This window comes from Somniosus microcephalus, chromosome 5, assembly GCF_052327205.1.
Source record: "Somniosus microcephalus isolate GS21.2 chromosome 5, FLI_Smic_1.0, whole genome shotgun sequence".
In the NCBI taxonomy this organism is placed as follows: domain Eukaryota; kingdom Metazoa; phylum Chordata; class Chondrichthyes; order Squaliformes; family Somniosidae; genus Somniosus; species Somniosus microcephalus.
The window spans coordinates 181,752,049-181,774,859 of NC_140991.1; the positions used below are offsets into that span (position 1 = coordinate 181,752,049).

The following is a 22,811-nucleotide window of genomic DNA, read 5'->3' on the forward strand; positions in this document are numbered from 1 at the left end:
CCAATCAAGCAGGCTGCTTTGTCCTGGATGGTGTCGAGCTTCTTGAGTGTTGTTGGAGCTGCACTCATCCAGGCAAGTGGAGAGTATTCTATCACACTCCTTACTTGTGCCTTGTAGATGGTGGAAATGCTTTGGGGAGTCAGGAGGTGAGACACTCGCCGCAGAATACCTAGCCTCTGACCTGCTCTTGTTGCCACAGTATTTATGTGGCTGGTCCAGTTAAGTTTCTGGTCAATGGTGACCCCCCAGGATGTTGATGGTGGGGGATTCGGTGATGGAAATACAGTTGAATGTCAAGGGGAGGTGGTTAGACTCTCGCTTGTTGGAGATAGTCATTGCCTGGTACTTCTGTGGCATGAAAGTTACCTGCCAGTTATCAGCCCAAGCCTGAACGTTGTCCAGGTCTTGTTGCATGCGGGCATGGACTGCTTCATTATCTGAGGAGTTGTGAATGGTGCTAAACATTGTGCAATCATCAGCAAACATCCCATTTCTGACCTTATTTTGGAGGGAAGGTCATTGATGAAGCAGTTGAAGATGGTTGGGCCTAGGACACTGCCCTGAGGAACTCCTGCCGTGATATCCTGGGGCTGTGATGATTGACCTTCAACCAACACAACCATCTTCCTTTGTGCTAGCAAATTACAGTTTCTCCACTCTTAATTTAACCACCTTCCCTAACCTAGAGAGCAAAGTCAAAGCTGTAATACTCACCAACCAATCACCTACCTGCTCTCCTGTGATGTCACTCTTTGATTTTTGTTGTTGTTTTTGAATTGGTGCCTCGCCACTGCCGCTGCTTTAATTCAGGTCCACTCTCGGGCCGCTCTCTATCCTCTCGCCACTGCCGCTGCTTTAATTCAGGTCCGCTCTTGGGCCGCTCTTTATCCTCTCGCCGCTACTTTAATTCTGGTCCGCTCTCTGGCCGCTTTTTATCCTCTTGTCATTGTCGCTGCTTTAATTCAGGTCTGCTCTTGGGCCGCTCTTTATCCTCTTGCCGCTGCCGCAGTGATGTTCCGGGGCTGAGATGATAGGCCTCCTATAACCACAACAATCTTCCTTTTTGCTAGGTATGACTCCAGCCAATGGAGAGTTTCCCCCTGATTCCCATTGACTTCAATTTTACTCTGGCTCCTTGATGCTCGGTCAAATGCTGCCTTGATGTCAAGGGCAGTCACTCTCACCTCACCGCTGGAATTCAGCTCTTTTGTCCATGTTTGGACCCAAACTATAATGAGATCTGTGGCCAAGTGGTCCTGGCAGAACCCAAACTGAGCATTGGTGAGCATGTTATTGGTGAGCAAGTGCCACTTAACAGCACTGTCGACAACACCTTCCACCAGTTTCCTGATGATTGAGTAGGCTGATGGGGCAATAATTGGACGGATTGGATTTGTCCTTTTTGTGGTCAGGACATACCTAGGCAATTTTCCACTTTGTCAGGTATGTGCCAGTGTTATAGTTGTGCTGGAACAGCTTGCCTAGAGGAGTGGCTAGTTCTGGAGCACATGTCTTCAGCACTTCAGCTGGGATGTTGTCGGGGCCCATAGCTTTTGTTGTATTCAGTGCAGTCAGCTGTTTCTTGATATCACATGGAGTAAATCGGATTGGCTGAAGACTGGCTTCTGTGATGGTGGGAACCTCAGGAGGAGGCTGATATGGATCATCCACTCGGCACTTCTGGTTGAAGATGGTTGTAAACGCTTCAGCCTTGTCTTTTGCATGCATGTGCTGGGCTCCACCATCATTGAGGATGGGATGTTCATGGAGTCTCTTCCTCCCGTTAGTTGTTTAATTGTCCACCACCATTCATGACTGGATATGGCAGGACTGTAGAACTTTGATCTGATCCGTTGGTTGTGGGATTGCTTAGCTCTGTCTATAGCATGCTGCTTCTGCTGTTTAGCATGCATGTAGTCCTGTGTTGCAGCTTCACCAGGTTGGCACCTCATTTTTAGGTACACCTGGTGCTGCTCCTGGCATGCTCTTCTACTCTCCTCATTGAACCAGGGTTGGTCCCCTGGCTTGATGGTAATGGTAGAGTGAAGGATATGCTGGGCCATGAGGTTACAGATTGTGGTGAATACAATTCTGCTGCTGCTGATGGCCCAGAGTGCCTCATGGATGCCCAGTTTTTGTTGTTACTCTCTCTCTCCCACTCACTAATGGGATGGGATGGCATTATCTCCTGAAACTGCGTTAGTTTATCATTGTCGATGTATTTTGTCAAATTTGTTCTTAACTATGTTATGTTCCATTGGGTATAAATGAGCAAAGTCCATCATATTGTCCTTTATAAGTAAAATAATGGATAACCTTACTCGGCTGTCAAGAGAAGTGAAATAGAGAATATCCATCACCAATTGAGAGTCACTTTTTCTGTACACTACTGAAAATATCAGTTACAGCGAACGAACCTGCAGTAAATCAGACCAATAGTTACACTTGGTTGGATAGGTGAAACATGTTAGGGCATCTGTGTATCCTGTACCAGGGCGACATTAGGACCGTAGGGTAGTGGATCCAGTAAAAAGACACATACACAATGGTAATAACTGATCCCTGATCATTCTGTCAACTATTTTTATAACACCTATTGCAAATATGCCTTTTCACGATCATGTGTGGGGATTTGACACCAGATTAGGTAGGTAGTATTTAGTATTATTGTCTATTAAAATGTGGGGGGCCCAAACCGAACCTTTACATGGGGCCCCACAAGGCATTATCTGCAGTTCAATTTTAAAATCAACCATTTCTCCATAGTTGGTTTTAGAAGGATCGTTTTCAGTGACACGGCTCACAAATCATTTCTCTGAATTTGTCAAAATCTATGAACTATATCTGTGCTGTAAATTCTATCTAAGTTTTCACAAGTCATTTTCCTCTTGTGATGTCAAATACGCCCCTCCAAAATCACCTCGAAAAACGATGTTTTTCAATTCTTTATTTTATTCTGTACACAGCGAATAACAAATTCTCGATCTTTAATAATGTTTTTTGTGTATTCCTATTTATCAACAATGCCTTAGGCTGTGGAAATAGCCTGTGCTACTTTGCGTGGTCTCAGTCCTGGTGCAAAGTGGCAGTCCTCACTTTCTGCCTTGTTCCCGTGACCAACGCGCGTTTTTTCTAAAGTCATAAGCAGATCACCGGGGAATGACTCAGAGTCAAGATATGTATGATTTGCGGGGAGCTGATCTTCAGTTTTTAATGGGCAATCAAGTGTTTTTTTATTAAACCCATCACATGATGAGTCCACGAAATTAAGAAGGACTTGGTGAGGGGTGGGGTGATGTGATGTGTGCTCGTACCAGGAATGTAATTGCAGTCTTTACAGTCGGTTTCTGCAGTGAGCAAGTCAGGATCTCGGCTCGGAGTCTAGTAAAAGTGAGCCCAAGTCACCATGAGGGGCTTTTCCTTCTTGGCTCTGTTTGGAATTGCCTTCCTGGTCCCAGCCCTCGAAACAGCTGCTCGCAGGCGTAAGTTTTATTTTTTTTAACTTGCCAGGACTTAATTCAAACGTTGTTCTAGTCATTCGCTGTTGAAAGAGTTTATATGAAAATGTGCATACTGTATTTCAAACTGAATTAATTTAACAAGGTGAAGTGTGTGTTTGCGTTTTGGGATGCAGTCACACTGTCATTTCCATGTTGATCTGAAATGGTGTTGGTTGGTCGTCAATGCAGAAGTGACCTCAACGCTCAGATGTTGGTCTGATTGAGCGCACTCAAGCCAAAGAGTGTGTGACTCCCACCAAGACTTTGGTAAAAGGAAAAAAAGAAAGACTTCCATGACCTCTACAGCCAATGAAGTGCTTTTGCAGTGTAGTGACTGTTGTAATGTAGGAAACATGGCAGCCAATTTGTGCACAGCAAGCTCCCACAAACAGCAATGTGATCATGACCAGATAATCTGTTTTAGTGATGTTGGTTGAGGGATAAATATTGGCCAGGACACTGTGGAGAACTCCCCTGCTCTACTTTGAAATAGTGCCACATGATCTTTTACGTCCACCTGAGATAGCAGACAGGGCCTCGGTTTGATGTCTCGCTCGAAAGACGGCACCTCTGACAGTGCAGCACTCCCCTGGTATCAGCCTAGATTATGTGCTCAAGTCTCTGGAGTGTGAGGACTCCACTTCAGTGCCAAGCTACATTTTAAAAGTGCATGGTTGTCATTGGAAACCTAAAACTTGATACGGAATTTTTTTATCAGTGCAGACAGAATCTCCAGCTGCTCTTTCCTAACCTTATTATCTCATGGGGAGCAGAGCTCTACACAGGCATTAGAACATATGCAGAGGTACATTGTTGTGGCACCTTGATACCAGTCAGTACAAGGGTGTGCCAACTATGCATCACAGCTGCAGATAGGGCTCTCATCTCAGTAGCTGTAGTATAACTCCAGGCTTACTAGTCCAATGCTGGCCAGTAGCAATATTGACATTGATGACTTCACTGCAGGTTTGGACTAGTATTGTAACGGGTGCAGTGGATCATTTTTGTTTATCTCCTGCCCTTTTGTAACCCTCTGATTGTTCTTCCCTATCTGAGCTTGTATTGGGTAAAATTTTTAACTTAAACTTTGGTGCTGGTGCCAGATGAACTAACCATGCCAAAGGCTGGTACTGGGACCCAAGGAGACCACGTCTAACAAATCGGCTTGTTTTGCTTTGCATCAGCAACAGTGTAACTTGCTGGCGCAATGGCCAATTTTTTACTTTTTTTTAAAGTCAGCCGGTAAAATGCCATTTTCAAAAATTGAGAAGAGCTGATGGGACAATGAAAAGAGAGGCTGGTAAGTCGTACTGTGTTCTGGTGTTTGAGTGTAAACATAGAGCTCTGCCTGCTGCCATGTCATACTGAAACAAGTGAATGACATAACCATAGTTGCCAATTTGCTCTGCTGCAGACACCCCGTCAGCACTGCATGGGTTGGTGTGGTATAAAGACTGCATCAAATACTGAAACTTCAGATCTGAGTCAGACCACAGCTTTTGGTAGCTTCTATTTAATGTGTAACTTCGAAAATCACTGGCACCACACAACTACATCTGCAGTTCTAATCATTATGTCAAAGTTTTTGTAATTGGTCATGTTACAGTGCCAACTTCCTACTGTTAATATCCTGTGGCTGTTCAGTCATCTGACAGTCACATGAATATGATTACGACATTTTTCTCTCTCCTGGCTGGACAGTATCTGATGATCTTTAATTCAATTTTCTTTAAAAGTTCATAGTTATTTATCGGAGGTTTGATATTCTTTTATAGTTACTAAGAGTACATACTTTAAATGAGTACCATTTCTCTATCACAGTACTGGCAGTAGCATCTGTATCTCTATTCTTCGCTCCCATGCATATTAATGCTTTTGTTTTCAATATGGGTACGTTAACGCTGCAGGTTTCTAAGTGGGATGAATAAAGTGGGGTGGGGGTGTTTTTGCGGAAAGTAGAGACAAAGCATGATTGGCATAAAGGTTTCACTTCAGTAACAGTTGCTTAGATGTGAGAGCTGGATAAAGAGAACGGGTCGATTTTCACTTCTACCCCCTGGTAATGGCCTCAAGATGGGGTGGGAACCTTACTGCCTTGTTAACACCGACAAAGAGGCCAGTGACATTTTGAATGGGGCCTCTTGATGGGCATCCAACGCACCTGTTTTAATATGCAAATCAGTATCCTAAATGGGCAACACCTTATTCTGAAACTATGCCCCTAGTTCTAGATTCCCCCATGAGGGGAAACATCCTCTCAGCATCTACCCTGTCAAGCCCCCTCAGAATCTTATGTTTCAATAAGATCATCTCTCATTCTTCTAAACTCCAATGTGTATAGACCCAACCTGCTCAACCTTTCCTCCTAAGACAACCCCTTCATCCCAGGAATCAACCTAGTGAACCTTCTCTGAACTGCCTCCAATGCAAGTATATCCCTCCTTAAGGAAATCAAAACTGTACGCAATACTCGAGGTGTGGTCTCACCAACGCCCTGTACACTTGTAGCAAGACTTCCCTACTTTTATACTCCATTCCCCTTGCAATAAGGCCAACATTCTATTTGCCTTCCTAATTACTTGCTGTACCTACATGTTAACTTTTTGTGTTTCATGTACAAGGACACACAGATCCCTCTGTACTGCAGCATTCTGTAGTCTCCATTTAAATAATATTTTGCTTTTCTATTCTTCCTACCAAAGTGGATAACCCCACACTTTCCCACACAATACTCCATCTGCCACATTTTTGCCCACTCACTTAACCTATCCAGATCCCTCTGCAGACTCTTTGTATCCTCCTCACAACTTGCTTTCCTACCTATCTTTGTATCGTCAGCAAATTTGGCTACAGTACACTTGGTCCCTTCATCCAAGTCATTAATATAGATTGTAAATAGTTGAGGCCCCAGCACTGATCCCTGTGACACCCCACTAGTTACAGTTTGCCAACCTGAAAATGACCCATTTATCCCAAATCTCTGTTTTCTGTTAGTTAGCCAATGCATCCACTATCTCTGCAGCCACTTCGTTTAAGACCCTAGGATGCAGGCCATCAGGTCCAGGGGACCTGTCGGCCTTTAGTCCCATTAGTTTGCCTAGTACTTTTTCTCTAGTGATAGTGATTATTTTAAGTTCCTCCCTCCCTTTTGCCCCTTGATTTTCCACTATTATTGGGAAGTGTAGTGTATGTAACTGTTCTACCTTTAAGAGAACTATTGTATGTAACCGTCCACCTTTAAGAGAACTATTTTAGGTGTGGCACTACTTTATCCTGGCTGCTGTATACTGTAATACCGACGGTGACCACACCGGTATATAAGTGCTGTGGCAGAATTTATTGGGCAGATTCGCCCTGACCTTCGAATAGTAAAGTCCTGTTAAAGTTACTCTTGTAGTCTGTGTATTACTTCGCTATACAACCCACAGACTTTACAGTGGCGACGAGTTCGATCTTACCCTGCGGCAACAATACTTCTGAAGAAGTAAACGAGCGTCGAGAAGAGGCACCCGCCCTCGTCGTTTTGCTGAGAGAAAACTCGAGTCTGCAGACCAAGAAAGGAGGAAGATTTCAAACACGAAGTCTTCCATCAGCAACAGGCACGGATTGTCCCTTCTGCCACGATGGTGAGTGAGCCGATCAACACGAGAAGCAAGTCGGCCACGGTGACTGAGTAAAGGAAAAAAAAAGAAACAAATAAATGGAGGATAAGGGCGGTGCACTCGACCACGGTCGAGGGGGAAAGGAGCCGGACAGAAGTCGGGCCCAGAGGCGCTGAGACTGGGGCAGCGTGGAGCAGAAGCCGCGGTACAAGCGGGCTGGGGAGCGTCGTGAGACGACTAGACCGCGACGGCGAAAAAGGCCGGACATATACCGCGGCCACGAGGCACTGCGACCGGGATCGTAAGGCGCGGGAAGATATAAACATAAATAAGCCACGGAGAACTCAGCCACAGCCGGGGCGGAAAGCACCGGACTGCGAGAAGCTGGGAGGCGCGATTGGGGTGAAAAAGGCCAGACAGTGACTGAGGCCACGAAGCGCTGCGACCGGATCGTAAGACGCGGGAAGAGATAAAAATAAATAAACCGCGGAGAACGCAGCCGCAGCCGGGGAGGAAGCACCGGACTGCGAGAGGCTGGGAGGAGCGATTGGGTGAAAAAGGTCGGACAGTGACCGAGGCCACGAAGCGCTGCGACCGGGATCGTAAGGCGCGGGAAGAGATAAAATAAATAAATCGCGGAGAACTCAGCCACAGCCGGGGAGGGAAGCACCGGACTGCGAGAGGGCTGGGAGGCGCGATTGAGAGCCGCGCGAGCGGGAGAGACAGAGCCCGAGCGAGAGCCGCTCGAACGGGAGAGACAGAGCCCGAGAGAGAGCGAGCGAGAGCCGCGCGAGCGGGAGAGACAGAGCGAGAGCCGCGCGAACGGGAGAGACAGAGCCCGAGAGAGAGCGAGCGAGAGCCGCGCGAGCGGGAGAGACAGGACCCGAGGAAGACTGAGCGAGATCCAGCCAGCGGCTGAGACCGTTCGCCGTCAACGGGTTGTACCAGAGCCGGTTGCCCGGCCGAGAGAAGGGAACGCGCTGAAGCCGAAGAGCAGGCTGCGAACCCCGAAAGCCAGCGGCCGTCGCCCGAGGGAAAAGCTTACCCCTCCCGCCAGGGGAAGAAAAGCGGGAACCGCCATCTTGAAAGTGGGCGGGGAAAGAAGATAAGCGCGGGAAGCCGCCAGTAGGCGGAGAAAAAGACAGAAGCGGGAACCGCCATTTTGAAAGGGGCGGGGAAAGAAGATAAGCGCGGGGAAACCGCCATCTTGGAAAAGAAAAAGAGTTAAAGAAATATTTCGTCGTTGTTTATCAGGGAGGTGAAGATGCCTAAGCGTGGTAACATCAACGATTTCGATTCCGAGGTAGAAGATTGGGCCACGTATGTAGAATGCATTGAGATATATTGTGAGGCCAATAAAATAGAGGATGATGATAAAGCTATAACCTTGCTAAACTCGATGGGGGCGAAGACATACGGGCTATTGAAGCATCTTCTAGCACCAGTTAAACCGGCGGATCAAACCTTCGATAATATTGTTGCTGTTCTGAAGGATCACTTGAACCCCACACCGCTGATGTTGGCGGAACGATTCAAATTTTATGCGAGAACGCAATGGAAAGAGGAAAGCAACGCGGAATACTTGGTCGAACTGCGTAGGCTAGCGAAATACTGCCAGTTTGGAGGAAATCTGACAGAGGCATTGTGAGACAAGTTCGTGTGCGGGTTGTCGAAGGAAGGAACGCAAAAGCGACTGCTCGAAGAGAACGACCTTACACTGGATAGGGCTGTCCTTATTGCAGCATCACACGAAGCTGCAGCGAAAGGAACTGTGGAAATGCAGCTGAAGGCAGCGGTCCTCAGTGTGGATCAAATTACTTCGGGTGCAACGAAATGTTATCGTTGTGGGAAGACAACACACGACCAGAACCAATGCTGGTTTAAAAACCAGGACTGTAGGAAATGTGGCAAACTGGGTCACATAGCCAAAGTATGCCGGTCAGGGAAGAAGACCAACAACCAAAAAAAAAAGCCATCACAGGAAAAGTACAACAAAGTACACAAGGTGGTTGAGAAGAGTTCAGATGAACAGAATTTGGATTCAGACCCAAGCGGCCAGGAACTGGGTAGTCTGAGAATTCATAATGTGAGTAAGGAAGCTGACCTACAAACTATCTGGGTCATGCTAAAAATAGCCGGAGTCCAAGTGAGAATGGAATTGGACACTGGATCAGCCCTATCAGTCATAAATCGAAGGGATTACAACCGGCTATTCTCACATATACCCTTGAGAGATACCGAGTTCGTATTGCAGACATACACGGGGCATAAAGTATACCCCATGGGAAAGATAAGAGTCAAGGTGAGAGACAGGGGCAAAGAACACCCCGGAATGGACTTATACGTACTACCTGAGGGAGGACCACCACTTCTAGGACGGGAGTGGATCAAGAAAATAGACATGGAATGGCACTACCTCAAAGCAATAACGAGTGAGGACTCGGGGCAGACAATCAGCTCAAACTCTGAAACGGATGACGATAAGACCAGCCCAAGCATGAAAGACAAGTCTAAAAAGAACTTGCTGACTAAGGTTGGTAGAACGAATGTGGGCCTAAAGGCTTATGCTCCAGAGGAGAACAAAGTTTCAGAACAGAATTCCTCTGAACAACAACAACATAGCTTGACAGAGAATTCTGAGTCTGTTCAAGTTACAGACATATTACTGAGGAACATCGAGCTCGAACGCAAACTTATTTCAGATTACGACAGCAATTAGAACAATTGAATTGCCGTCTCGAGCAAGAGATGAAAGCAATGAAAAAGTTCTATGATACCGAATGGGAGAATCTGGAAAGACAACAGAAGCAGCTGGGGAAGAAAAGGGAGCAGGAGCACACAAACCGTCTGCACGAGGAGGCCAAACGAATCAAAGCTGATTCGGCTTCTGAAGGGGCGTGCTCCAATCCGGTGGAACAAGATGTGCCGCAACTGAAGGCGCTGGTTAGCAGGTTGCAGGCAGAAAAAGCTGAGTTGGTCGACATGACTTCCGAGCTCCTACTGAAGTTGGGTGCAGCATCACCGGACAATTCATTTGTGGAAATTCGAATGATGGGGGCTGCGGATGATGGCGAAGTAGAAGCAGCAAAGGAGCCCCAGGACAAGGTTCTAAACAGCCCTGCAGCTAATGGAAAAGGGATGAGGACAGAAGAGTTAACAGTCAGCCAACTCCTCCAGGACAAGGTTATAAACAGCCCTGTAGTTAATGGAAAAGGGACGATGGCAGAAGAGTTAACAGTCAGCCAACTCATTCATATGCTGAGGGATAAAACTCTAAAATGGGAAAAACTTAAATACGAGCCTCAATCTTCAAAGGGAAGGGAGCTCTCAAAAGTCATTGGAAGAGCTGAGGTGGCAACCCAGACTGAGAAGTCTGCAGCAGAACAGCCCTTGGATGCCAAAAGTACGCTGACGCACGGCAATGTAGAACAACAGAATACTGAAACAGCTACTTCAGTAGAGGGATTGAATAGTCCGATCAATCAATCTCCGAATGAAGTTGAAGTATTGAAATCACAAATGAGGTCATTAGTAAAAGACTTGCAGGAAGCCCAGGAAAAGCAGGATGAATCTGAACGCATGATGAAGTCTCTTCAGGACAGATGTCGGGATTTGGAACAAAAGTCGGCTAACGTCCAGCTGGATAAGGAGGAAATAGAAGACCCTCTCGCGGGCCTAGCTCAGGACGACACCGAATATTACCATGATCTGTTGAGTGACACTGAATATTACGAGGACCTGGTCTGCCCAGCTTGTGCTGAGAACTCCCAAAGTGCCGAAATCAGGATGAATCACTTAAAGTCTAAGGAACATAGGGAGATGGTGGCGTTACAGCTGGCAGCTGACAATGGAGCCCCGAGAGTCTCCGAGAAGCAAAAAAGGAAAAGACGAAGCAGAAGATGATAACCATCTGAACCATTATTACCTCTACCCGATCACGCACGTGGTCCCCCGAACGGAGCCAAATCAGTTGGAAAGTAGGAAAATTTCCCAAGGCAATCCAACTGTTTTTTTGTTTGTTTTAAAAAGTCAGCAATACTGGTTCAGAAGTGATGGAAGTAAAGCTGTTAAGTCTAGGGAAGGACTATGGGATGAGTCCCTCTAGCAAGGTGACCCGACTACACCACGGAGGCGTGGTCCGGACCGAGTCAAGAAGATCAGAGACTGAATCTGTGAACTGTTTCCCGCAGAGACTGAATCTGTGAACTGTTTCCGCAGAGACTACCTCTGTGAACTGTTGTAACATGAAGTTGGATATGTTATGATATGTTAATGGGGAATAAGTATGCTGTAAGCTAAAAAGGGAGGATTGTAGTGTATGTAACCGTCCACCTTTAAGAGAACTATTTTAGGTGTGGTACTACTTTATCCTGGCTGCTGTATACTGTAATACCGACGGTGACCACACCGGTATATAAGTGCTGTGGCAGAATTTATTGGGCAGATTCGCCCTGACCTTCGAATAGTAAAGTCCTGTTAAAGTTACTCTTGTAGTCTGTGTATTACTTCGCTATACAACCCACAGACTTTACAGGAAGCTTTTAGTGTCTTCTACCGTGAAGACAGATACAAAATATTTGTTCAAAGTCTCTGCCATTTCCTTGTTTCCCATTATTAATTCCCCAGTCTCATCCTCTAAGGGACCAAAGTTTACTTTAGCTACTCTCTTCCTTTTTATATACTTGTAGAAGCTCTTACGGTCTGTGTTTTTATATATTTTATTTTATTCGCTTATGGGATCTGCGTGTCGCTGGCAAGGTCAGCATTTATTGCCCATCCCTAGTTGCCCTTGAGAAGGTGGTGGTGAGCTGCCTTCTTGAACTGCTACAGTCCGTGTGGTGAAGGTACTCCCACAGTGCTGTTAGGTAGGGAGTTCCAGGACTTTGACCCAGCGACGATGAAGGATCAGCGATATACTTCTAAGTCAGGATGGTGTGTGACCTTGGAGTGGAACTTGGAGGTGGTGGTGGTGTTCCCATGCGCCTGCTGCCCTTATCCTTCTAGGTGGAAGAGGTCGTGGGTTTGGGAGGTGCTGCCGAAGAAGCCTTAGTGAGTTGCTGCAGTGCATCTTGTAGATGGTACACACTGCAGCCACAGTATGCCGGTGGTGGAGGGAGTGAATGTTTAAGGTGGTGGATGGGTGCCAATCAAACGGGCTGCTTTGTCCTGGATGGTGTTGAGCTTCTTGAGTGTAGCTGGAGCTGCACTCATCCAGGCAAGCGGTGAGTATTCCATCACACTCCTTACTAGTGCCTTGTAGATGGTGGAAAGGCCTTGGGGAGTCAAGGTGAGACACTCACTGCCACAGTATTTGTGTGGCTGGTCCAATTAAGTTTCTGGTCAATGGTGACCCCCAGGATGTTGATAGTGGGGGATTCGGCGATGGTAATGCCATTGAATGTCAAAGGGAGGTGGTTAAACTCTCGCTTGTTGGAGATAGGCATTGCCTGGTGAGTAAGTGCCACTTGATAGCACTGTCGATGGCACCTTCCATCACTTTGCTGATGATTGAGAGTAGACTGATGGGGCGGTAATTGGCCAGATTGGATTTGTCCTGCTTTTTATGGACGGGACATACCTGGGCAGTTTTCCATGTTGTCGGATACATGCCAGTGTTGTAGCTGTACTGGAAGAGCTTGGCTAGAGGCACGGCTAGTTCTGGAGCACAAGTCTTCCGCACGATAGCCGGGATGTTGTTGGGGCCCATAGCCTTTGCTGTATCCAGTGCGCTCAGCCATTTCTTGATATGTGGAGTGAATCGAATTGGCTGAAGACTGGCTTCTGTGATGGTGGGGACCTCGGGAGTAGGCCGATATGGATCATCCACTCGGCATTCTGGCTGAAGATGGTTACAAACGCTTCAGCCTTGTCTTTTGCACTCACGTGTTGGGCTCCACCATCATTGAGGATGGGGATATTCATGGAGCCTCCTTCCATTAGTTGTTTAATGGTCCACCACCATTCACGACTGGATGTGGCAGGACTGCAGAGCTTTGACCTGATCCGTTGATTGTGGGATCGCTTAGCCCTGTCTATAGCATGCTGCTTCCGCTTTTTAGCATGCATGTAATCCTGTGTTACAGCTTCCCCAGGTTGGCACCTCATTTTTAGGTATGCCTGGTGCTGCTCCTGGCATGCTCTTCTACACTCCTTATTGAACTAGGGTTGGTCCCCTGGCTTGGTGGTAATGGTAGAGTGAGGGATATGCCAGGCCATGAGGTTACAGATTCTGGTGGCATATGATTCTGGTGGAATACAATTCTGCTGCTGCTGATGGCCCACAGCGCCTCATGGATGCCCAGTTGCTAGATCTGTTCTGAATCTATCCTATTTAGCACGGTGGTAGTGCCACACAACACAATGGAGGATGTTCTCCGTGTGAAGATGGGACTGTATGGTGGTCACTGCTACCAATGCTGTCCTGGACAAATGCATCTGCGACAGGTAGATTGGTGAGGACGAGGTCAAGTATTTCTTGCTAGTTTACTTTCATAACCTATTTTCTCCATTTTTTTTTTAGTCATCCTTTGCAAGTTTCTAAAAATTTCCCAATCTTCTGGCCTACCACTAATCTTTGCAACATTGTATGCCTTTTCTTTCAATTTGATATCCTCCTTAACTTCCTTAGTAAGCCACTGATGGTTCATCCTTCTCGTAGAGTCTTTCTTTCTCACTGGAATATATCTTTGTTGAGAGTTATGAAATATCTCCTTAAAAGTCTGCCACTGCTTTTCTACCTTTTAATCTATTTTCCCAGTCCACTTTAGCCAACTCTGTCTTCATACCCTTGTAATTGCCTTTATTTAAGTTTACAACAATAGTTTCAGACCCAAGTTTCTCACCCTCAAACTGAATGTGAAATTCGATCATGTTATGATCACTCTTCCCTAGGATCCTTTACTATGAGATCATTAATTAATCCTGTCTCATTACCAGATCTAAAATAGCCTGTTCCCTGGTTGGTTCCACAACATATTGTTCAAAGAAACTGTCCCGAATACACACTATGAACACATCCTCAAGGCTACTTTTGCCAATTTGATTTGTCCAATCTATATGAAGATTAAAATCACCCACAATTATTGCAGTACCTTTCTTACAAGCCCCCATTATTTCTTGATTTATACTCTGTCCTAGTATAGCTACTGCTAGGGGGCCTATAGACTACTCCCACCAGTGACTTCTTTCCCTTATTATTTCTTATCTCCACCCAAACTGATTCTACATCTTGATCTTCCGAGCCAAGATCATTTCTCACTACTGTACTGATCTCATCCTTTATTAACAGAGCTACCCCACCTCCTTTTCTGTTCTGCCTATCCTTCCCAATGTCAAATATCCCTTAATATTCAGTTCCCAGCCTTGGTCACCTTGCAGCCATGTCTCTGTAATGGCTATCAGATCATAACCATTTATTTCTATTTGTGCCATCATTTCATCTACCTTGTTATGAATGCTGTGTGCATTGAGATAATGCCCGATCTTGGAGAGTCTAATATTTGGAATGGGGAAATCAACATCTTCAATGTATAGTTGAAAAGCAAAAAATTATAAGCAGGATTTAGCGAGTCAGTACAATTCCAACTCATCACATATAAACTAGTCTGTTTTCTGGTTTTCTTCTTCATTTACCTAACTGGTGTAAGTAAAAGGCACAAGTAAGGAGTGTGATGGAATACTCTCTACTTGCCTGGATGAGTGCAGCTCCAACAACACTCAAGAAGTTTGACACCATCCAAGAAAAAGCAGCCCGTTTGATTGGCACCTCATCTACCACCTTAAACATTCACTCCCTCCACCACCGGTGTACTGTGGCTGCAGTGTGTACCATCTACAAGATTCACTGCAGCAACTCGCCAAGGCTTCTTCGGCAGCACCTCCCAAACCCGCGAACTCTACCACCTAGAACGACAAGGGCAACAGGCGCATGGGAACACCATCACTTCCAAGTTCCCTACAAGTCGCAAACCATCCTGACTTAGAAGTATATCGCCGATCCTTCATCGATGCTGGGTCAAAATCTTGGAACTCCCTACCTAGCAGCACTGTGGGAGTACCTTCACCACATGGACTGTAGTGGTTCAAGACTAGTGGCTCACCACCATCTTCTTAAGGGCAATTAGGGATGGGCAATAAATGCTGGCCTTGCCAGCGATGCCCAGATCCCAGAAGCGAATAAAAAAAAAAAAAAATTAAAACCAAATTGTTTGCAACTGGGGTGGTGATAAGGACAGTGGAATGAGCCTCGGTGCCTGGACTAGGCAGGGCAACAATATCAGGCAGAGTTTCTTCTCCTGATCGTACTCAGCAACTCCACTTAGAAAGTCTGCATGTCTGGATGTTAGGTGAAGACGGAATTGAGCTTGGTTATGGTATCTCTTCCTCGTCGAATATCTGCTGACATTCAATGTCTAAACTCCCACATGAAGAAAGGCAGCTTATGAGGGGGCACCTGAGGGTAAGTGGTGTCCATGGAGCCAGTCACAATATGAGCCTCCATTTTTAGGAGAGTAAAGGAGAAATATTGGACTGCGCGGGAAAAAGATAGTTATGCGGCTATTAGGATGGGGGAACATTCATAGAAATTTCATGTAACTGAAATCTCTAACTACATCTGTATCACACATACCTTCCGATGGCCTAACAGTTGTTTAGCTTTGTTTACTTGTCAACTGAAGACAAACTTGTATTTAATCCTCGAAGTTGACTTACTGTATTTCTTGTTGTCAGGTTTCCGAGAAGTGTTAACTCATGACAGCAAATTATCATCCTCACTGCATTCTGGTCATCTCACTGGATGGCTCCCCGACAATAATGACTGGAATGACCAACTTTATCCCTATTGGAAGAGGAACGATGTCCGATGGAAAAACTGCTGGAAAGGTAAGCATGTGAACTGGAAATTTCTATCTAACTTTTTGTACTACAGACCTTACTTCTGTTCAAGTGCTCTTTCCCACGCATTCTTTGAATTCTACCCAGTTAAAAAGTTAATACCTTCCATAATACAAAATGCTGGAAACACTCAGCAGGTCAGGCAGCATCTGTGAAGAGAGAAACAGAGTTAATGTTTCAGGTCGATGACCTTTCGTCAGAATTGGGAAGGGGTATTGGGGGTGATAGAGGAGTGGACCAGGGTGTCGCGGAGGGAGCGGTCCCTTCAGAATGCTGAAAGGGGAGGTGAGGGGAAATGTGTTTGGTGGTGGGATCATGCTGGAGCTGGTGGAAATGGTGGAGGATGATCCATTGAATGTGGAGGCTGGTGGGTGAAAGGTGAGGCAAGGGGAACCCGATCGTGGTTCCGGGAGGGAGGGGAAGGGGTGAGAGCAGAAGTGCGGGAAATAGAACGGACACGGTCAAGGGCCGTGTCAACCATGGTAGAGGGGAATCCTTGGTTGAGGAAAAAGGAAGACATGTCGGAAGCACTAGTATGGAAGGTGGCATTGTCAGAGCCGACGCGCCAGAGATGGAGAAACTGGGAGAATGGAATAGAGTCCTTACAACAAGCAGGGTGAGAGGAAGTGTAGTCCAGGTAGCTGTGGGAGTCAGTGGGCTTATAGTGAATGTCAATAGCCTACCCTCGGAGATGGAGAGAGAGAAGTCGAGGAAGGGAAGGGAAGAGTCGGAGATGAACCATGTGAAGGTGAGGGAAGGGTGGAAATTGGAAGCAAACCTTCCTAATACCTTCCATGTCTGATTTGGGTGGCTTGAAATCTCCTGCTGAATGCATGTTGAATAATCTCATCCACACCCGAGAATCTCTTTTTTTTCGTTCCTGGGATGTGGGCGTCACTGGCAAGGCCAGCATTTATTCACCATCCCTAATTGCTCTCAAGAAGGTGGTGGTGAGCTGCCTCCTTGAACTGCTGCATTCCATGTGCTGAAGGTACTCCCACAGTGCTGTTAGGGAGGAATTCCAGGATTTTGACCCAGCGACTATGAAGGAACGGCGATATATTTCCAAGTCAGGATGGTGTGTGACTTGGAGGGGAACTTGAAGGCGACGGTGTTCCCATGCGCCTGCTGCCCTTGTCCTTCTAGGTGGTAAGGTTTGTGGGTTTGGGAGGTGCTGTCAAAGAAGCCTTGTCAGTGCATCTTGTAGATGGTACACCTTGCAGCCGCAGAATCAGAACCTCTCTGATTCAACAACTTGTGATAAGAGGCTGCAGGCATGATGCTGGAAATGAGTGCTGTTGTGATGTTGGATATTGAGGCTTATGTTGGAAATAATTAGTGCTCCATACGGCACCTTTCTTGGAAGCTTCGTGCTACACTGTGATTCTCCATCTTAAATACAAGAACAAGTTCTCTATTATTCCAAATCACAAAAAAATGTGCAAATCTTGTGAGTTAGTATTACAGCAGATATTCTGTAGCAGATGAGAATGCAGGTTAAAATATGATTTGAAACAGTGATTCTTGTATGTTAAAGTGACAAATATTAAGTTGTAATTTTGAATGTTTTAAACTTCATAGGCAATTCTACAAAAGATCCCTTTTATGCAATGATCAGAAGTAACTTACAAAATGGAAATTACAGGCTGTACTATGCATTGTGAACAGAAAAATGCAATTTAAATGGTTTATATAAAAAATTAACCAAAACCATTGAATTTGTTTGAAAATGTTACTACTTAAGCTGTAAGACGCAGGGTATATGTGTCCCTATGGTAAATGAAATTATGACAAGTAAACAAAGCTAAACAGTTTAGGAATAACTTAGTATATTATATGGCTTAAAGTTACATGTCTTAACTTATAGCAACACATTGTGGCTAGTAATAAAGCTATGACTGTCACTAATATTTAAACTCAAAGGATTTCTCTAGTTAGCTTAGGTGTTTATTGCTAAAAGCATGTGAGCTAATATTGTTGAATTAATTCAGTATTAATACACAGTTTTACAATAACAAATGGGTTTAAACCACAATTAGATCATAGTCAAATGATGTATAATTTCACAAAACTTATGCAAGCGCTATATATCTTTTTGAAAGTACTGCATCATATGACTGGAATCACTAATAGGGTCTTGATTAGAGACTTATTTGGGTTAATTGTACAACAACAACTTGTATTTATATAGCGCCTTTAACATAGCAAAACGTCCCAAGGCGCTTCACAGGAGTATTATAAGACAAAAGATTTGACAGCAAGCCACATAAGGAGGAATTAGGGCAGACGATCAAAAGCTTGGTCAAAGAGGTAGGTTTTAAGGAGCGTCTTAAAGGAGGAAAGAGAGGTAGAGAGGCGGAGAGATTTAGGGAGGGAATTTCAGAGCTTAGGGCCTAGGCAACAGAAGACATGGCCAGCAATGGTTGAGCAATTATAATCCGGGATGCTCAACAGGTCAGAATTAGAGGAACGCAGATATCTCGGTGGGGGGGAGGTGGGTGTGTGTGGTGTGAAGGAGATTACAAAGATAGGGAGGGGTGAGGCCATGGAGGGATTTGAAAACAAGGATGAGAATTTTGAAATCGAGGCGTTTCTTAACCGGGAGCCAATGTAGGTCAGTGAGCACAGGGGTGATGGGTGAACGGGACTTGGTGCGAGTTAGAACATGGGCAGCCAAGTTTTGGATCACCAAGTTTACGTAGGGTAGAACGTGGGAGGCCAGCCAGGAGTGTGTTGGAATAGTTAAGTCTAGAGGTAACAAAGGCATGGATGAGGGTTTCAGCAGCGGATGAGCTGAGGCAAGGGCTGAGATGGGCGATGTTACGGAGGTGGAAATAGGCGGTCTTAGTTATGCCATGGATACGTGAACGGAAGCTCATTTCAGGGTCAAATATGGCACCAAGGTTGCGAACAGTGTGGTTCAGCCTCAGACAGATGTTAGGGAGAGGGATGGAGTCAGTGGCTAGGGAACGGAGTTTGTGGCAGGGACCGAAGACAATGTGGTCGATTTTAAATCGGGTGCGGGCAATTGTCGGGTTCCCCAAATTTCGTGATTCCTACACGAATCGAAATGGATGTGTGAGATTGATGCAATTTTAACTCAATTAGCCAATTGATTTCCAACGTGTGGGAAGCCTTTGCACATGGGTTTTTCATGACTGCAAGTCCCCTCCGATGATGTCATCATTGCTGCTGCATTTAAGGTCCACAGCAAGCCTTACTTCCTCTGCAGGCTTCCAAGCTTTCCCCTTGTGATGGCACAGGAGCCTGCAGGAACAATGGCCAGCGGGAGGGCAAGAGCTGTGCCTAAATTTGATGAGGCATCACTGCAGGCATTGTTGGATGGGGCTAGGGCTCAGAGGGAGGTCCTGTTCCCTTCTTCAGGGAGGAAGAGGCCTCCCGTCAGACCAAGGCTGTGTGGCTACAGGTGGCTGGAGAAGACAACTCCTTGGGGCTCACACGGCGCACCTGGATGCAGTGCAGGAAAAGATTCCATGACCTTCATCGCACTGGAAAAGTAAGTATGAAGTTTCCATCACCCTCAATCTGATCCCCATTGCCTTTCCTCACCAGCACTCCGCTTTAGCAATCTCTTCCTCCACATCCCACTTGACACTCCCATCCATGCACCCTTAGCCATTCCCTCTCTCTCTATGCTCACATTCACCTAACTATTCAACCATACAGCCCTCACACTCCTCTCACTCTGATGCTTTGAACACAACTGATAACACACAGGGAGGGCCCTTGGTCTTGCAACCTCAGTCCATCTTTGTCTCCTTCTAAGTATCTATGCTATGCAATCTCTACACTCACTCCCTCATTCTCACTCAACCTCCACTTGTCTCCCTCATTGCAGGAGAAGAGAGCTCACAACAGGAGAGAGAGAGCCAGGACAGGAGGGGGGCCACCCTCATTAGCCCAGCTCACCCCCTGGGAGGAAGCTGTCCTGGAGATTGTCGGCTGATACCGATGCGGAAGTTGGGGAAGGACAGACAGGTGCATCCCCGCAAGCTGGTGACAGAATAGTTTTCCATCTCTCTCATTGACATTGCATGAGTCGCTGATAATGATTCTGAAGCTACATCATATGGACTTATGATCATCTGCAAAATGCAATGTGCATGTAACCTTGGCATCACATCTCTAACTTTTTCCTTGACTCCCCCACAGGACCATCAAGAGCCCCCGTCTCCACTGTGCAGGAGGAAGAGCCTGAGATTCCAGACTCCTCAGAGGAATCTGCAACCTCTGAGGGCGCAGCGTCAGCAGAAATAAGCGCACCCAGCACCAGCGCAGACACTCGCACCTCGGGGGGACCTTCGGGACATAGAGTAGTGTTGTCACCTGGTGTATCACAGCTCACAAGTGAGCATCAGCAGATTGTGGAGACAGGGACAGCAGTGGAGAGTCCTTGTCAGAGGGCGCAGGACTCTGCCAGCTCGGCTCAGTTGCATGTCGACCCTCTGCCTCTGGGTCCATCCATAAGATCAGAGGTGATGGAACTCCATGCACAGATGCAGGAGTCTCTGGCAGGTTTTGTCTCCAGGGTCGCTGCGAGTGTGGAGCGAATGGAGGAGTCCATAGCGAACATGAGCAGAGCCTTTGTGGAGTCAGTGGCGCATGAACACATCAACACGGAAAGGATGGCTACCTACGTGGAAATGATTGCTGCCTCTGTGGTAAGGCTGGCTATGGTAGAGAGGAGGGCTACGGCCATGGAGGAGGTTAGTCGCCAGGGTATGGAAAACATGGTGAGTGTTCAGAATAGAATGACATCTCTTGAGGAGCGATGGGCATCTACTGACCAGAGAAACCAGACCTTCATGGAAGTCCTTCTGAGTAGGACTGCCATTGCAGATACGGGTCCCCATGGCCCCCCCTGATGTGCAGCAAGGTGCTCTCATGCCACTTGCAGGCGCGGAGGGGGACCTGACCCATGAGAGGGAGGTTGGTGGCAGGCCTCAAGGAAGTGGGGGTTCCTCTCCAAGAGCTCACACTTCCATGCCACTGCAGAGCCCTCGGTCAGAGCCCCACCGGAGTCCGCACCCAAGTGAGATAGACGTCTCAACCCCTGCACAGCCGCAGGAGCAGCAGACTGCTTACGAGCCCTCACAGGCTCGCCACCCTAGAGGACGCTCGCCAAAGGTGTCGAGACAGGAGCAGCAGAAAAGTAAGCAAGGGGCCTCCACATCTGCTGAAGCCACAGGGGAACCACTACGTAGGAGCACGCATAAGAGGAAAATAAAGCACAAGTAGTCACAAGGGTAGTCACTTGGGTGAAATGTGTATTTTGTAAAAATGCCATCAGTTGGTTCTTGTGCATAAAAATTCTGATGGCAACTGTTGCAGTTTTGGCATGTGTCAGTTCGCGAATGTTGCTTTCACATTGAGGGCTTAGGATTACTTGCAGTTGTCAGGATGCTAGTCAAATAGCTAGGAATCCGCAGGGTTTGGCCATTGTCGATGCTCAGGTAAGAAGCTGCAAGGCAAAAGAGTTTGATTTACTAGGCTAAGCAAATCTGGCCAGGATGAGTGCATCCCGGGCAGCAATGTTCTCGTGTAATGCTGCCGCTGTTTGATGGGCCTCTGCAAGATGCTCGTTTTCACGCTCCTCCTCCTCATCATCATCTGAGGAGGGTATGTGAGGAGCCACTTGGTCCTCCGGAATCTGCAAGCCACGACGCTGTTCCATGTTGTGGAGTACACAGCAAACCACGACGATTCTGGAGACCCTGGCTGCTGAGTACTGTAGGGCTCCACCTGATCTATCCAGGCATCTGAAGCGCATCTTCAGCAAGCCGATGGTTTGCTCGATTATGGATCTGGTGGAAATGCGGCTGGAGTTGTAGCGCTCCTCAGCTTCGTTGGCTGGCCTCCTCAACGGCGTCATTAGCCAAGTCCTCAGGGGATAGCCCTTGTCTCCAAGTAGCCATCCGTGAATTTGGTCTGGCAGCCTGAATAGCGGAGGCACACTAGCCTGGTGCAGTATGAAGGAGTCATGGCAACTGCCAGGGTACTTGGCACAAACATGCAAAATCTCCTTCTTGTGGTCACACACCAGCTGAACATTAAGGGAGTGGAAGCCCTTGCGGTTGACAAAAATACCTGGATTGCGATGGGGTGCCCTAAGGGCCACATGTGTGCAGTCAATGATGCCCTGCACCCTTGGAAAGTCTGCCAGATGAGCTAATCCAACCGCTCGCACCGTCACATTTGCGCGATCCCTGGCGAAATGGATGTGATTGTGCGCGAGGGCAAAGAGGGCATCAGTTACTTGCGTGATGCAAGTGTGTGCGGCCGCCTGGGAGATGCTGCTGATGTCTGCTGATGATCCCTGGAATGAGCCTGAGGCAAAAAAGTTGAGTGCGGTGATGACTTTGATGGCCACTGGTAAGGAGTGTCCACCTGGTCCTCTGGGCAGCAGGTCTTGCTGTTATCATTGCGCAGATGTCAGTCACTACCTGTCGCAAAAGTCGGAGCCGCCTTTGGCACTGCTGCTCAGTCATGTTGACCCTGTGTCTGTAGACCCTGTTTGGGGGGTATCTCCTGCGCCGACGGGCTTCCATGCGCTGGCCCCTTCTGGCCTGTGCTGCCTCAGGTGGGTGAGCAGCAGCCTGTCGTTCCTGCTGCTGCTGGTGCTGCTGTTGTTCCTGGTTCTGCTGCTGCCACGCCTGGTGCTCGAGCTCCTCTAATGCCAAGAAGGGAAGGAGAAAAATGGCTCCCATGCTTCTGGTATATGCCTCCACTGAGGAAGCGCTGAGTGAGGGTGGCGAGAGGGGTTTCCCAGGAGTTCACACTGGAGATGTGTGTG

The 22,811-nt window shown here is 47.0% G+C and overlaps 1 protein-coding gene across 2 annotated transcripts in view; it reads left to right on the forward strand.

Moving 5' to 3' along the window:
• The first annotated feature begins 3,127 nt into the window (after positions 1 to 3,127).
• Positions 3,128 to 22,811, forward strand: part of gpnmb (glycoprotein (transmembrane) nmb) — an 86,701-nt gene continuing 67,017 nt past the window's right edge. Inside the window, exons 1-2 of one of the 2 annotated variants that reach the window (XM_085988465.1) lie at positions 3,128 to 3,482; positions 15,833 to 15,985. In XM_085988465.1, the coding sequence (XP_085844591.1) occupies positions 3,407 to 3,482; positions 15,833 to 15,985 (229 nt within the window). In that variant the 5' untranslated portion in view covers positions 3,128 to 3,406. The remainder of the gene's footprint in view (positions 3,483 to 15,832; positions 15,986 to 22,811) is intronic. The other variant, XM_085988464.1, reaches the window with a different exon arrangement.